General features: G+C 40.6%; 3 protein-coding genes across 3 annotated transcripts; 2 read left to right on the forward strand and 1 right to left on the reverse strand.

Moving 5' to 3' along the window:
* Positions 1-246: 246 nt before the first annotated feature.
* TRIREDRAFT_109199 (uncharacterized protein) lies at positions 247-3,990 on the forward strand (the record flags this gene model as incomplete). The annotated part of the gene is made up of 15 exons (XM_006966878.1): positions 247-262; positions 1,468-1,472; positions 2,208-2,225; positions 2,325-2,336; positions 2,371-2,382; positions 2,528-2,539; positions 2,685-2,696; positions 2,731-2,742; positions 2,808-2,825; positions 2,934-2,945; positions 3,017-3,028; positions 3,091-3,102; positions 3,214-3,225; positions 3,434-3,471; positions 3,610-3,990. Coding segments are annotated over 15 exons (582 nt in total), but the record flags the coding sequence as incomplete, so codon positions are not given.
* A 274-nt stretch (positions 3,991-4,264) lies between these two features.
* On the reverse strand, positions 4,265-4,450 carry TRIREDRAFT_43418 (uncharacterized protein; the record flags this gene model as incomplete). The annotated part of the gene is made up of 1 exon (XM_006966877.1): positions 4,265-4,450. A coding segment is annotated over one exon (186 nt), but the record flags the coding sequence as incomplete, so codon positions are not given.
* Positions 4,451-7,134: 2,684 nt separating this feature from the next.
* TRIREDRAFT_109201 (uncharacterized protein) lies at positions 7,135-9,461 on the forward strand (the record flags this gene model as incomplete). Its single annotated transcript, XM_006966879.1, has 7 exons — positions 7,135-7,142; positions 7,197-7,428; positions 7,691-7,810; positions 7,871-8,276; positions 8,529-8,856; positions 8,923-9,131; positions 9,193-9,461. The coding sequence occupies 7 exons, from the start codon at positions 7,135-7,137 to the stop codon at positions 9,459-9,461; spliced, it is 1,572 nt and encodes a 523-aa protein (XP_006966941.1).
* Between the last annotated feature and the right edge of the window lie 5,347 nt (positions 9,462-14,808).

Consider the following 14,808-nt stretch of genomic DNA (forward strand, 5'->3'; position numbering starts at 1 on the left):
TTTAGGGGGAATTGGGTAGAGGGTATAAGATGGAGGTGGAAGGTAGTGATAAGGTTGATTTTAATTATAAAATATAGTTATTATATAGTAAAGTGTTTATATATATTAAGTATAATTATTAATTAAATATATTTAATTAAATTATATATAAATAAGATAATAAAGTTAATTTTATATTAATAATAAGATTTTCTAGCTTTTTTAATTTATAAATTATATAAAGTTAATAACTTTATCTCTTTTTAGTTTATAAATTAAAAGGGTAGGTTTTTAATTACTTACTATAAGGTATTAAATTAGTAAAGTAGTTTACTTTATTTATATATATTTATATATATTTATATATATTTATATATATTTATATATATTTATATATATTTATATATATTTATATATATTTACTTATATTTACTTATATTTACTTATATTTACTTATATTTATATATATTTACTTATATTTATATATATTTACTTATATTTATATATATTTACTTATATTTATATATATTTATATATATTTATTACTTAAAATAGCTAGCTACTAATACTATTTACTAATACCTTTTTATATTTAAAATAAAAGAGAAAACCTTTATATTTATATTTATATTAGCTTATTAAAAAGAAAGCTTATTATAAAAATATAACTTAAGTTTATCTTAATTTTAAAAAGTTCTCTTTATTAAAACTTTTAATATTAGCTAGCAGTTTAGCTTTTATAGTCTTTTTTAAGTTTAGCTAAGGCAGAGTAGCTTTAGCTAAAGTAGCTTTAGTAAAAGCAGCCTTAATAAGTATAAATTTAATAAGCGCAGATTTAATAATAGCTTATTAAAAAGCCTTATTTTTAGTATTAATAACTTTAGTATATAAATGCTTTTTAATATTAAAATAAGCCTACTTATAAGCTAGTTTTACTACTTTAAGCATAACTGCTTTTTAAAAAGCAGCTATAAGAATTTCCCTTTTTAGCTTAATAATACTAGCTTCTAGCTTTTTTATTTCTAGCTTTTTAAGCTCTTTACTACTTAAAGCTATTTAACCTATAGTTAAGCAAGTGCTTTTTTAAATGCTTATAAGCGCTGCAGCCTTAAATACTAGGCCTTTTAATATTATTATTACTTTCTTTACTTTTTTAATAACTATTTTACTAATATTATTAATATTACTAAAAGCAGCTTAAAGCTATTTAACTTATAGTTAAATAAGTGCTTTTTTAAATACCTATAAGTGCTATAGCCTTAAATACTAGGCTTTTTAATACTATTATTACTTTTTTTACTTTTATAATAACTATTTTACTAATATTATTAATATTACTAAAAGCAGTATATTTTTTATAAACCTTACTAGTAAGGATATTAATAATCTTCCTTATTTAAAGGCTAGCCTTTAAGGGTCTTAATAAATTAATATACTTATATTATTTATAATAAGAATAATAAGAATAATACCTTAACCTTAATCTAGGCTAGGTTAGTAGCTAATATTATTATAAGTAAAGTTAGCAGCTAATATTTAATACCTTTTTAATTTATATATTATATAAAGTAAAGATTTAGCCTTTTTAATTTATAAATTATAGCCTAGCCTTTTTAATTTATAAATTATAGCCTAGCCTTTTTAATTTATAAATTATAGCCTAGCCTTTTTAATTTATAAATTATAGCCTAGCCTTTTTAATTTATAAATTATAGTCTAGCCTTTTTAATTTATAAATTATAGCCTAGCCTTTTTAATTTATAAATTATAAACTAGCCTTTTTAATTTATAAGTTATAGTTTAACCTTTTTAATTTATAAATTATAGCCTAGTCTTTTTAATTTATAAATTATAGCTTAGCCTTTTTAATTTATAAATTATAGCCTGGCCTTTTTAATTTATAAATTATAGCCTAGCCTTTTTAATTTATAAATTACAGCCTAGCCTCTTTAATTTATAAATTATAGCCTAGCCTTTTTAATTTATAAATTATAGCCTAGCCTTTTAAATTTATAAATTATAGCCTAGCCTCTTTAATTTATAAATTATAGCCTAGCCTCTTTAATTTATAAATTATACTTATATAATAATTTTAGCTAATTAAAGTAGCAGAAACCTTTAATATAATCTACCTTATATAATTTACCCCCTGCATTTTTAGCTTTATACTAAAGGTTTACTATACTTTTTACTTAAACTATAAGATTACACTGCTTTCTATAAGATAGGTAAAGAATTTAAGTTAAGTAAGAAATCTTTATTTAAGTAAAGAATTTAAGTTAAATAAGAAATCTTTATTTAAGTAAAGAATTTAAGTTAAGTAAGAAATCTTTATTTAAGTAAAGAATTTAAGGCAGGTAAGTTAGGCTAAATATTTTTATTTAAATAAAGAATTTAAAATAAGTAAGTTAGGCTAGATATTTTTATTTAAGTAAAGAATTTAAGTTTAATAAGAAATCTTTATTTAGGTAAAGAATTTAAGTTTAATAAGAAATCTTTATTTAAGTAAAGAATTTAAGTTAAGTAAGAAATCTTTATTTAAGTAAAGAATTTAAAGTAAGTAAGTTAGGCTAGATATTTTTATTTAAGTAAAGAATTTAAGTTTAGCTAGATATTTTTATTTAAGTAAAGAATTTAAGTTAAATAAGAAATCTTTATTTAAGTAAAAAATTTAAGTTAAGTAAGAAATCTTTATTTAAATAAAGAATTTAAGGCAGGTAAGTTAGGCTAAAGATCTTTATTTAAGTAAAGAATTTAAGGCAGGTAAGTTAAGCTAGATATCTTTATTTAAGTAAAGAATTTAAGTTTAATAAGAAATCTTTATTTAGGTAAAGAATTTAAAGTAGGTAAGTTAGGCTAGATATTTTTATTTAAGTAAAAAAATTAAGTTTAGTAAGAAATCTTTATTTAAGTAAAGAATTTAAGTTAGGTAAGAAATTTTTATTTAAATAAAGAATTTAAGGCAGGTAAGTTAGGCTAAATATTTTTATTTAAGTAAAGAATTTAAGTTTAGCTAAATATCTTTATTTAAGTAAAGAATTTAAGTTAAGTAAGAAATCTTTATTTAAGTAAAGAATTTAAATTAGGTAAGAAATCTTTATTTAAGTAAAGAATTTAAGTTAGGTAAGAAATCTTTATTTAAGTAAAGAATTTAAGTTAGGTGAGAAATCTTTATTTAGGTAAAGAATAATTTAAGGTAGGCAAGTTAGGCTAAATATCTTTATTTAAGTAAAGAATTTAAGGCAAGTAAGAAATCTTTATTTAAGTAAAGAATTTCTAACTTAAACTTATAAGACTAGTTTTTACCTTATAATATTAATATTTTATATAATATAATACTAGTTTTATTAAAATATACTTTTATAATTTTTTTAATTATATAAAGTAATTTTTTTTAACTTAAATAAATTAGTAAAGTATATTATTTTACTTAGTATATAAAAACTAGCTTTAGTAATATCCCTTAAGCTTTTACTCTTTTTACTGCCTAAGGTATTCTTCTCTTTTTACTTAAGTAAAATGCTACAGCATATCCCTCCGCCTGGTGCGAAAAGCATCCAGGAGATACTTACAGAGGCTCGCACCTACCTGTCTTGCATCTCCCTAGCGCAGCTACTTGCAGAGCTTTAGTTATCGACAGCTCACGGCCCAACGCATATTATAGACATTCGACCAGCAGCACAGCGCGAACGGGAAGGCGCTTTCACATTCCCAAGCGCCACTCTATTTAACGCATCCACTACACAACACACAATCAGCATCATCGAGCGGAACGTTCTTGAGTGGCGCATGGACCCGCAAAGCGATGCTCGTATCAAGGAGATTGTAGACGAGTTTGGCTATGACACGCGGATCGTTGTCTTCTGTTCAGAAGGATACACAAGTTCCTTGGCAGCGAGGGAATTGCAGAAGTTGGGACTGTCGCGAGCGACCGATTTGGACGGCGGATACCGTGCGTGGAAAGAGTATCTGGAGATTACAGAAGCAAACGGTGCTATTAATTGCCTTTGAGATGGACGCTTGTCAGGCTGATGCACATCGTTAGGCAAATACAGCTTGGGACGAGATCAGCAATGCTACGTATCTTTCGTTCCCGCATTATGTGCGTCTCTGGATAAGTCAAAATACAGGAATGAATACAGCTAAGCCATAGGTACAAGAACAACTCAATATTTATTAAGGTAACCTTCCAACTCCAACTCCAAGTCCAATTCGCAATGCTGTATTACATCCACCACCACCGGCGCGAGCTCTCCGCCTTGAGCTCATTAAGCTTGTTTGTGAACGCCATTCGCTGCTGTTCGCTTACACTCTTTCCCACAGCATCGAGGACTTTCTTGTGTTCCTTCTTGAGATCTTCGAATCCATTGTCCAATTCTTTGTGCCACGGGTACAGAACAAAAACCTGGAAGCCAAGCGCAGAGGTAGCGACCATGAAGTTGGTCAGAGAAATAGCGCGGGTGAGCTTCATATTTCTATCGGTTCTGGCCGAATCGAAGGTTCGTTTGCGATGTATGAGAGAAATGTAGTGCTTTGGTTTCGGTCTCGTGGCAGTTTCTGCCCCGTTGTCTTTCCACGCGAGCGGTTTTCGGCAGCTTTCGAGTTCGGTAGAGTTGGTAGCAAGTGAACGAGATCACGGATGTCAGTGGGTATCAGTAGAGGTTATAGCGTGAGGGTATTTCAAGTCGAGATGCACACAGACAAAAACAGAAAACAGATGATAAGTATAGCTGGGTAGAACTGAAGGGGGAAGGAAAAAGAAGGAAAGCAAAGGGAAGAGGAACGGAAATAAATGGGAAAATTCTCCATTACCTTTATTTAATTTTTTTGCTCGCATGTGACTGAGACGCCCTAGACACCTGATAGATCTTCCTTACGGAGTACTCCGGGTTACTGCGGCGCATACTCTTCGCCTCCAGCCTCTGCCTTCATCTCCACCAAGTTCAATTGTCATTCAGCGTGGGAATATGTATATCGCATACTATTCAAGATATGTAGAATACTGACAACAAACAGTAAGGTTGTCCCGTATCCCAAGCAGACTCATTTGCTGCGTGATGTCTTTCCATATTCAGAAAGCTCGATCCCTGGGCCCAAGGTACACAGTATGCAATGCGGAGGTTTCGTCTGCCAAACTGTATAAGCATAAGGTGCTGCTAAATAAGGGGGCGGTACGTCTAAGTCCCAAACTGGATGAGTTGCCAATTCGACACACGTGGCGGAAGAGAAATCAGACCACTTTCATCGGCATCTCCTTGACAGACATCCACTTGTACTCCACTGCCTCGGGCGTGAGGACCCATTTCTGCCGAAACCGCAGCTACCCTTTGGCTTCTAGAATGGACGACAAGAAGGCATCTATCGATTGCACGACATATCACAACCACGCAGTAAATACCAACTTTTACACATGTAATTGCAGGTTTACGCATGAGATAAAGTAGAGAAACAAGGGATGGCGTTCAGCTTGTACTCTGTATATTGTATCTGAAGTATTCGGGGCACAGCTTTAATAGAGCCATGGTATCTCTTCTTAAAGCACCAGGATAACTCCATGTTTCAGTCCATAGTTGAACTTGGCCTCGCATCCTCCTCATCACGTTCTGTTTGTTGGGTTCTCTCCCACGGACATTCGCAACGATTCGTTCAAGTCCTTTCAAAGGTCATTGCGTTTAATGGGCGTATGTCAGTGCACTTTCCATGCTGTAAAATGCGGCACGTATTACTGCTGTCAATATAAGGAAGCGTCACAAGCATACGCAAGTGTCTGCAGCTCCTGGCTCTCGTTATATATGGCACCACTAAGGTATAATAACATTAGGGCATGCTAAAGAAGATTAAACAGTTTATTAATAATACTACGTGTGCTGGAGTGTGACTATACCATGCATTATCGTCTGGGGTCTCAATAGTCTATGTTCATATCTGCAGGATCAGGATGTAAAACGCAATAATCAAGAAGCGTGGGTAAAGCTCTGCGCTATACAACGTTCCACTTTACAGTGAAATATAACTTGCATCTCCTGAATAACTCAGTAGCTTAACCCTAGTATTCAGAGCATTTTTCTCTCTTTGCCTTATCTTCTTACTTGCAGATAGAAGGACAGCAGCAGTCCTTATTATAACTTCTGGAGGCAAACTCTTGGAGGCGTTATAGGCACGGCGATCTGAGCAGCCATGAGTTTTCAACACTGTGCGAGATAGCACTATACAAGGTCCTGCTAATATGCTGCAGAATATAGTGTCATTCCCATAGTCAGGTCTAGAGTTCGAAAAGTCATTGGAATTTTGGTATAGACGCCCGCGTATTCAGGGGTGTCTTCAAGGGGACATGTTTTATGAGGCAACACTACATACTGCTACCGAGCTAGGCAGGTTAACGTGTGACCCAGGTGAAGGACAAATCTGGCTCTATGAATAACCTCAATAGGGAAATGGTGTAGGCAAACGTACAGGTAAGGGATAAAAGATGGCACTGCTCAACAGGGCTCTACAGCCTCTTAGCCTTTGGTACTTCCAAACCTCTCTTATCATGTGTTCTCTCATCCCATTTTTGCAGTAAAGTAGGTAGCTCTCAACACGCATACAGAAGTACAGAAGCACCAACCGCAGAAGACTTTGCGACACATTACTTAAGCACACACCTCGTCGGCAAAAGTCGGAGGAAAGGTAGAGCATCTAACACACCAGTAAGCAATTTGTCGCAAATTAGCTCCAACTGTTGAGAGAGATGGCTTCATACGAGCCTTTTGTAGAGCTATAGGGCGAGAAAGGGCGACGGGGCCGGCGAGAGCAGACATGATTGCAGGACATGCATGCCAGCACGCAATATAACCCCGTTCAAACAGTGTAGGTATTAGTAAATTAGCGCTGGTGCGCATCACATCATCGCGATGGAGATACACAAGCGAACTCGTATGCTTGACTTTCTGTCATGTACTTTTTCTCTCTCCACACCGCCCGAGCTTGGCATGTCCGAAAGGATCAAAAGTTGTCGGAGAATCTCGAGGTGAAAGTGGCAATGCTTGGGCGGGCGATGTCACGCAGTCAATTTAACAAGGGTGCAAAAGGTAATACATATGCAAGCCATAAACATAGGCTTCCGCGATGCCAATGTGCTGATTCGTCACGCCTCTGTGGTTGCATTTAAACAAAATGCCGAGGTATTGGACCCTTTGACTCGTTGGCGATGCTAGTACTTCTTCTCCATGATGGAGAGAGTGTGCAAAGCTGCGTCCATTCCTGGAGCTTCCGTTCAAGCTTGGACCTTCTGCATCTCCCCCGGCGCTATGGAAGCGGCTTTGTCCTACAGGCGGCCACGATTTCCTGATTCAGCATGCGGCGATGCGGCTGTGCACCGAGCATGAGACATCAATTGACCTGACCTTCGTACAAGTCGCCCAACGCGCTGAAGCTTGCTCGCACTTCTCCAGTCGCGTAGGGCGTGCTGTAAGATATTGTTGACTTGCTTGGCCAATAATGTTGAGTTGGTGTTGGCGCCTGAGATCGATAATGCGTGTAGGAGTGGACGCGTGACATCGGGCGGTGCACTGCTCCCTTTATCATGGAATCGCCGCCCGGTGTTTGTTCTGCACCCTTCAGTCATTGAGATGAGACGACAATTTGCATACGATATTCTTATCTGGCCGCTGCAAACGTGGAAAGCAATAGAATGCGTCGCGTCAGTATCGCTCTGCTGCTGTTCTTGCAGTCAGTTGTCACCAGTTCCACCCACACTTTGAAGGAAGTCAAGTCCCAGATCTTGTCGTACATGGACCAGAATGGCACTGACGCGGGGCGATTTGGTCCTCTACCGGGCTGCCACCTTGCAGTAAGAACTGAATCGCAACAGCATCAGAGACGGAAAAGAACAAATTGATCTCTCCCTTAGTGTGGCTTCCTTGAATCTGTCCTGGCGCGGCGTGTGTCATACCCGCACAGCTCCACCTACGAGTTCGAAGAGTCGCGATATTGGTCGCAACAGCAAGAGCTCACGAAACCTACATGTCGCTTCTCTCCCGCATCAGCAGAAGAAACCTCTCTCGCCGTATTGACTTTTCGTGTTACCAATTGCAAGTTTGCGGTTAAGAGCGGTGGTCATGCTGCTTTCGCAGGCGCCTCCAATGTTGAGGGCGGGGTGACAATCGATCTGATTCATCTCAACCAACTTGCTCTCTCAGCTGACAAGACTCAGGCGTCAATTGGCGCTGGAAATGTTTGGTATGATGTGTACGCATATCTGCAGCCCGAAAACGTTACCGTGATTGGGGGGAGAGTATCTGCTATTGGCGTCGGAGGTTTGACTCTCGGAGGCGGCCTGTCTTTCTTCTCAAGCCAACACGGGTGGGCTTGCGACAACGTCAACACTTACCAGGTTGTTTCCTCCCCTTGTTAGGCCTCTTGCCATGGAGCTGACGCCTCGCGGGGACAGGTTGTGCTTGCAGACGGGTCGATCCGGGAAGTCAGCTACTCGTCCCGCTACTCTGACCTGTAATGGGCACTTCGCGGCGGAGGAAACAACTTTGGGATTGTAACACAATTCGATTTAGCGGCATATCCCCAAGGTGACCTCTGGGCGGGCTCGGAGACTTTCCTGTACACGAACGAGACTGCGGCTGCCATCAACAGCGCTTTCTATTACCTCGGCATCAACGCGCCCTCTGATCCATATGCCCAGGTCATAATCGCCTACGCGTACGCGCAATCACAGGATGTCTTTGTGATTGCGTCGGATCTCCAGTATGCGAAACCAATACCGAATCCAGTAATTTTACAAAACTTTACCTCTGTAGCCGGTGCCATCGCTAGTACACTTCGCGTTGTTGATCTGGCGATTCTCACCGTCGAGTTTAATAACAGCAATCCGGGTGGCTTCCGGTATGCTCTCAACAGAGGGAGAATGTTTCCATGCGTGAGACTAAAGGGCTGACGCGGGTATTACAGGCAAACCTACTGGACTTTTACCGTCCAAAACAGCGCTTGCCTCATGACGGAATTAGTCGAAATCTACCTAGAAGAAGTGGCGTCTGTCAAAGATGTTGCGGGCATTGTTCCTTCAGTTGTTTTCCAGCTCATCACAACCGATATGTCTCAGTATTTCTCCCGAGACGGCGGTAACCCACTGGGACTTGATGGGCAGGGTCCTTTGAATGGTATGTACTGGTCATTCACTGTCACGGAGCGGAGATCATTATGCTTAAAAAAAGGATACAGTGGTCAATATTGCCATCTCATGGTCTAATGCTGTTGACGATAAGCGTGTCATGGCTGCCGCGCAGAATATCGTTGACCGGTCTACTACAACTGCGCGTACTCAGGGACTAGATCATCCCTACCTTTATCAGAATTATGCTTCATACCAGCAGGATGTCTTTGCGAGCTATGGGAAGGAGAACCTTGCAAAGTTGAGGTCCATAAGTGCAAAGTATGATCCCCAACAAGTTTGGCAACAACTGCAGCCAGGATACTTCAAGCTGTGGTGACTGGGTTAAACAAGATAGATATTGTGCAGAGAGAAAGCAATGGCGTGGCTTGCTGCATAGTGCATGAAGCTGGCTGTTCTTGTCAGGTGCTGATCACGTACCTAATGCTGTGAGCTACTCCGGAAAAGCCCAGAATTCTAAACACTGATACATGAGAACCCCATAAACGATTGGCTTCACATACAGTACTACATATTCTATATCTGGTTATCGCATTATCATCTGATCCTCTAACATCATTAGTTCTTGGCCGTCCCTTTCTTTTCAAGCCTGTGTCACACCCACTATAGTGCCATATCCGTGATTTGAAGTTAAAGTTGGTTATCCAGGCGACGGTTTCCCGCTTTCTTTGCACCGTTCCCCTTGGATGATATGATGTGACCTAGTATGCAGTTCGACATAGCCGAGAACCAGAGGTCAAATCTCACGATAGAATTTATGTACGGTACTGCATCGTCCGAAGCTGTGTCTCCTAGTGGCTAGGCTGATGTTTTCGATTACAGGCGGCGGCTCTTGGCTTGGGCTTGTGAGTGGCGACCGACCTCCCTTGTGATTGCAAATTAGCTAAAAGTCATCAGCCCCCTTTCGTGACAATAAGATGAATACAATTACGTTAAGGAACTATATCTTCTTAGGGCAATCCAGACGGTTAGTATCGATATATCTTCAGCAGCAAGCAGGTGTACATGCATATCGAAATTGATGAGGTACATCTGGTCTGCTAGTGCAAGATTGCCTGGACTGTTTATTAGTGCTGCTGCTGCCCTCCTCAGCGATTCAGTTGATCCGACATTCTTGACTTCGTTCCTTCCTCTGTAACCTAGATCTCACTCTTCGCTATACATACAAGGCTTCTGAAATAGTGTACCGCGGAGATGCCAGCCAGCTTTACTGACGACGAATCTGAGTCGAAGCAACTTCTAATCAAACACCAGCCAGCCGGGAAAACGACACCTCGACAATGGAGTTTCCTTCTGGCTTCCTTGGCCATTCTCGCCGTCATTGGAACGATTGAGCTGATTGTGCTCGCGATCATATTTGGGCAGCTCAGGTTTCAAAATCACATTCAGCCGCTACTGAGCGAATTGAATCATTTGGTTCCGACATGTTTGTAGTAACTGCATCAAATGAACGAGAGCAGATGGCTAATAAGATACGAAATCCAGTTCCCACTCGCCAAGTCCTCTTTCGAACTGATTCATCCGCCACAGTTAGCCAGCAGGACGAAAGCTCCAGAAACAAGACTCGGGAAAATTGGCTTTCTTATATGCCGAGTAGGCTTTTTCTCAAACATTCCTCGAAGAAGCGAGTACACTGACTTGATTGCCTATTACAACAGGAGGAAACGGATTCATTGACGTGAATCATACGGACAAGTATATCCTACCGGAGCCAATCTTGTTCGAGGGCAAACAAGCTTATTCGATCGCTGTTTTCCACCAGCTACATTGTTTGGTAAGTGATAAGTTCTTTGATTGTAGCAGAATTGTCACAGGCATACAAACTAAAGGCATATTATAGTACGCTATCATGGATATGTACAATAACTTGACAAGCCCAGCATTGAAGACGCAGACAAATCCTATGCAACAAGTGCATCTCAACATCAGCGAGGACTCTCACGGACATATCAATCACTGCTTCAGATATCTTCGCCAGTCTCTGGTGTGTTGTGGGGATACGGCGTTAGAGGGACAAATTCCCAACAGTAATATAAGCGGCACAGACGGCACAGGAGCAGTCCATGTGTGTAAAGATTTCGAGGCTATCAGGGAATGGGCAGAAGAGCATCGTCTAGATGATAGGAAGCACCCATAAGACAGAATACAAGATATTCCCATGTTTTTCACCCTCTGGTCATATGTGATAAAAGAGCTTTCTAGTTCCGAAAGACATCGAGCCAACTGTTGTTCTTAAGAATATCATGAATCACCTCAATATTAATCTACTATTAGGTCTTGTGGTTATAGTAGCCGTCTGTTGCTTGACTTGACGATGGATTGTGCGGCTATATTGAGTCAAATCAACCAAATGGCTCTATGATCTCCGGTCATTACCTGCTCGCCTATGAAGCTTTACCACTATAGACATCTCCAGTGACGGCGTCTGGCAACGTCTGATTTCAGGCATTGCAAAAGATACGTAGTGTTATAGATACAACCACCTCGCCTCGAAGTTTTGATTCAACAGCATGTGATCGAAAATCGGCTCCATAGACGAGATCAGAGTAGCCAAAACGTCCTTGTTAGGCCATTCTTCTCATTATATGTGCCAACCACTGTTAACTTGGTACTACTTACTGCCATACCTTTGGCGATATCTGTGATAATGGGAGAGTATATGATGATGTTGGATAAGTAGTGTGAGAGTCACCGGCAATTAGATGTGGGATGTTTAAGGATCCCTCAATCTGTAATTGCAACGTACTTTAAGTTCCATTTTGTTTATTTACACCAGAATGTTGAATGCAGAACAGATGGCCACTCTGGACAGGAGAGCCTGGTGATAGAGCACCTAGGTTAATGCAGAAACCTAGGTACTCAGATAGATGCATATACGCTACCCAAGGGCCTTTTTTGATAGAAGTACTGAAGGCATAATGCTTTGCAAAATAATCAAGCGATACAATGAGGTGGGATAAAATAATGGTTGCAAATATAGCCAAGCGTGTTAGAGATCAAGCGGGATGCTCTCCTCAGAGGACATAGTTAAGCCATAGACAGCGGAATGGATTGCGCACATGTGACCTACATAAAGCGGTCGTTTTATTAAGTCTACTGCTGGCATACATAGTATGTGATTCAAGAGCATCTCGCATTTCCTATAACCACTTTGGCATCGCTTAAATCAAGGCGCCACCGTTTTCAATTTGCTGTCCTTTAATAACTTCAGGGTAGTATGAGATTCCTTACTAATACTCTTTATAGCTGTAGAAGATATCCATGGCTTCCCCAAAATGCAATCGTTATCAAACAGCCATCTCCCACCTCCCTGCTGATCAGCCCCATTCTTTGGCATCGAACCTATTAAGGTACGTACTAGCTTCCATCACACCTGTCGGAGAACAAGGTGGTGCAGAGTGTGGTGGTTTGCTGCGGCATGGTCACACCGCTGATTACAATGGGATATCGGGCATCATCGAAGTGGGGGCTCACAAGCCACTGCTTCATCGAATCGAGGCCGTGGGAGTGGCTCCTGGGCGCTGTGGCTCACCGCTCTGATACTGGGAGATGCACTGATACTCCCGATTTCAGTGTGATCGTCGGCTTATCAGGACCAACCAGCAAGATAACCCGGCCGTATCATTCGGGTCCCTGGATCCCAATCGCAACCAAAATACGCATCCTGCATTAGTCTTTCCAACAAGGTCTTATGCATGAGATACTACTGTATGTGAAAACAACTCTGGCGTCGTAGGATAGCAAGCTGGTGTACGCTTAAGGCAACTGAATGGCGATATACCTTCTCCATCCCGATTTGCGAGTACATAGCCTCTTTGGGGAATTGGATACGGCATGTATAATGACTATGTAATGGGATGAATTGACTTACCTCGGGTAAGCGATCCAGCCTAAGGTCAAGATTACTAGGCACGTCTATCATACAGATTGTGATAAGTGCCTGCTATCGCTTAGAGGCCAAGACTGAGAGGTCGAGGTCAAGATGAAGACAGTCGCATCAACATCCACAGCTTTATGCTTACTACAGGCCAGTTTCATGAATTCATTTAAGGCATGGGATGGCCGGCATTGCTGGAGTTTGGCTGGGAAAAACTGCGTCAGGGTACGAAATTGGCGACAGGGTTAAACCTCCTAACGGAGAAGCTCCTGCATAATGGTGAGGTAGATCAGGATCTGGAGGGCGTCTTCTGTTAGCGTACGCCCAACATGATGTCGTTGACGGAAGCTTGATTAATTGAATCTCGAAATTAGTTCCCGATATAACGTAGGTCTTTTCATTGTTGACATGGCTCACGGAGTTCGCTCTGTCGCAGGATGCTTATTAAAGAGCCATCATCACATCTGCCCACATGAGCAACCAACTGCTCGTCATTATCACGATTGACATCAAGGCGAGGGGCCAAGAGTCACGGTATGCGCGAGGATCACGCCTTTAGTAGCATGACGCCCAGCTCCAAATGATCGGCGATGAGCTGGCACGCTTTCTTATACACTCTGGCTGTAGCGGCTTTTGCTAGAGATGGCACCTTTCGGACGCTTTATTAGTGGGTTTTGCAATGCAAAGCATCAGCATCTCGTAACGCATATATTCCAACGTTGATCTCTATATGTCCCACCCATGTCTCAAAGCTGCCAGCGTAAAGTCGACACGGCATCAGTTCAGCTCATTCAATCGTGGAGAAACTCGCAGTATACTAGTTTCGTTCTGCCATCTCGGGGGTTTTGGCAAGAACGGGGTGTAAGCGTGTATTGATAAGACTACTTCTATATAGTAGATTCGATAGAAGTTTGCTCAGAATGACTGGAATTGTTGAGGGTTTTGTTTTATGGTTGACGAGATAGGCGTTGTCAGTCGATAGAGTATGGCTGGAATGGAGTCTGTAAGCCTATCATACCGTCCAGCCGCAATAAGCTTTACCATGACCCGATTATGGTCATGCACATGCTTCGTCGAATTTCTTATTTAAAATATCTCCTCCGTCTATGTGTTAAATTGCGTAGGCGCATATTGAACGGGGCTCCCTGTTGCGGTAGAATAATTCTTGACAAGTTTGAACATATCGACAGAACTCGGCCCTGTTAGCTCCACGCTTTTGCCAACATATTGATCCAGATGGAGTAGAATCTGCACTGCCACCTCTGCGGCATCGTTGGCAGCTACCGGGGAGCTACGGCCTCTTTCAAAAGGCATGCGTAATATTGCCGACCTCATGATTTCCAGCGCTGGCAGGTTCCAGAAGATTGTGTTTCCTTGGAACATAGTTGGTCGTAGGTGAGTCACTGGTAGGCCACACCAGTTGAGCCTTTGTTCACTCATCCATTGTAGCCTCTGCTGGTGCGAATCCGTCGTTTGGGTAAGGTCTATCTCTATGCCAGTCATTTGAGACATGTTGAATAGAAGATGGATGCCGGTCGCAGCCTTTGCGGCTGCAGCCATCACCATTGTCGCCTCGAGATAGTTGGCCGAGACACTCCTGCAAAAGAACACCTTCTCACACCCCTGAGGAATTAGAAAGACTTGATCTGGCTTCGGGAAATCAGCCACCATAACTTCCGCACCCAGCGAGCGTAATTGTTCAGCCCGATGGTCGCCCTGCCGCACTTGTGCTTGCACTGGTAGATGCCGCTCGAAGTAATGCCACAAGACGCCTTCTAACACCGGCGGC

The sequence above is a fragment of the Trichoderma reesei genome (assembly GCF_000167675.1).
Source record: "Trichoderma reesei QM6a unplaced genomic scaffold TRIREscaffold_15, whole genome shotgun sequence".
NCBI lineage: Eukaryota > Fungi > Ascomycota > Sordariomycetes > Hypocreales > Hypocreaceae > Trichoderma > Trichoderma reesei.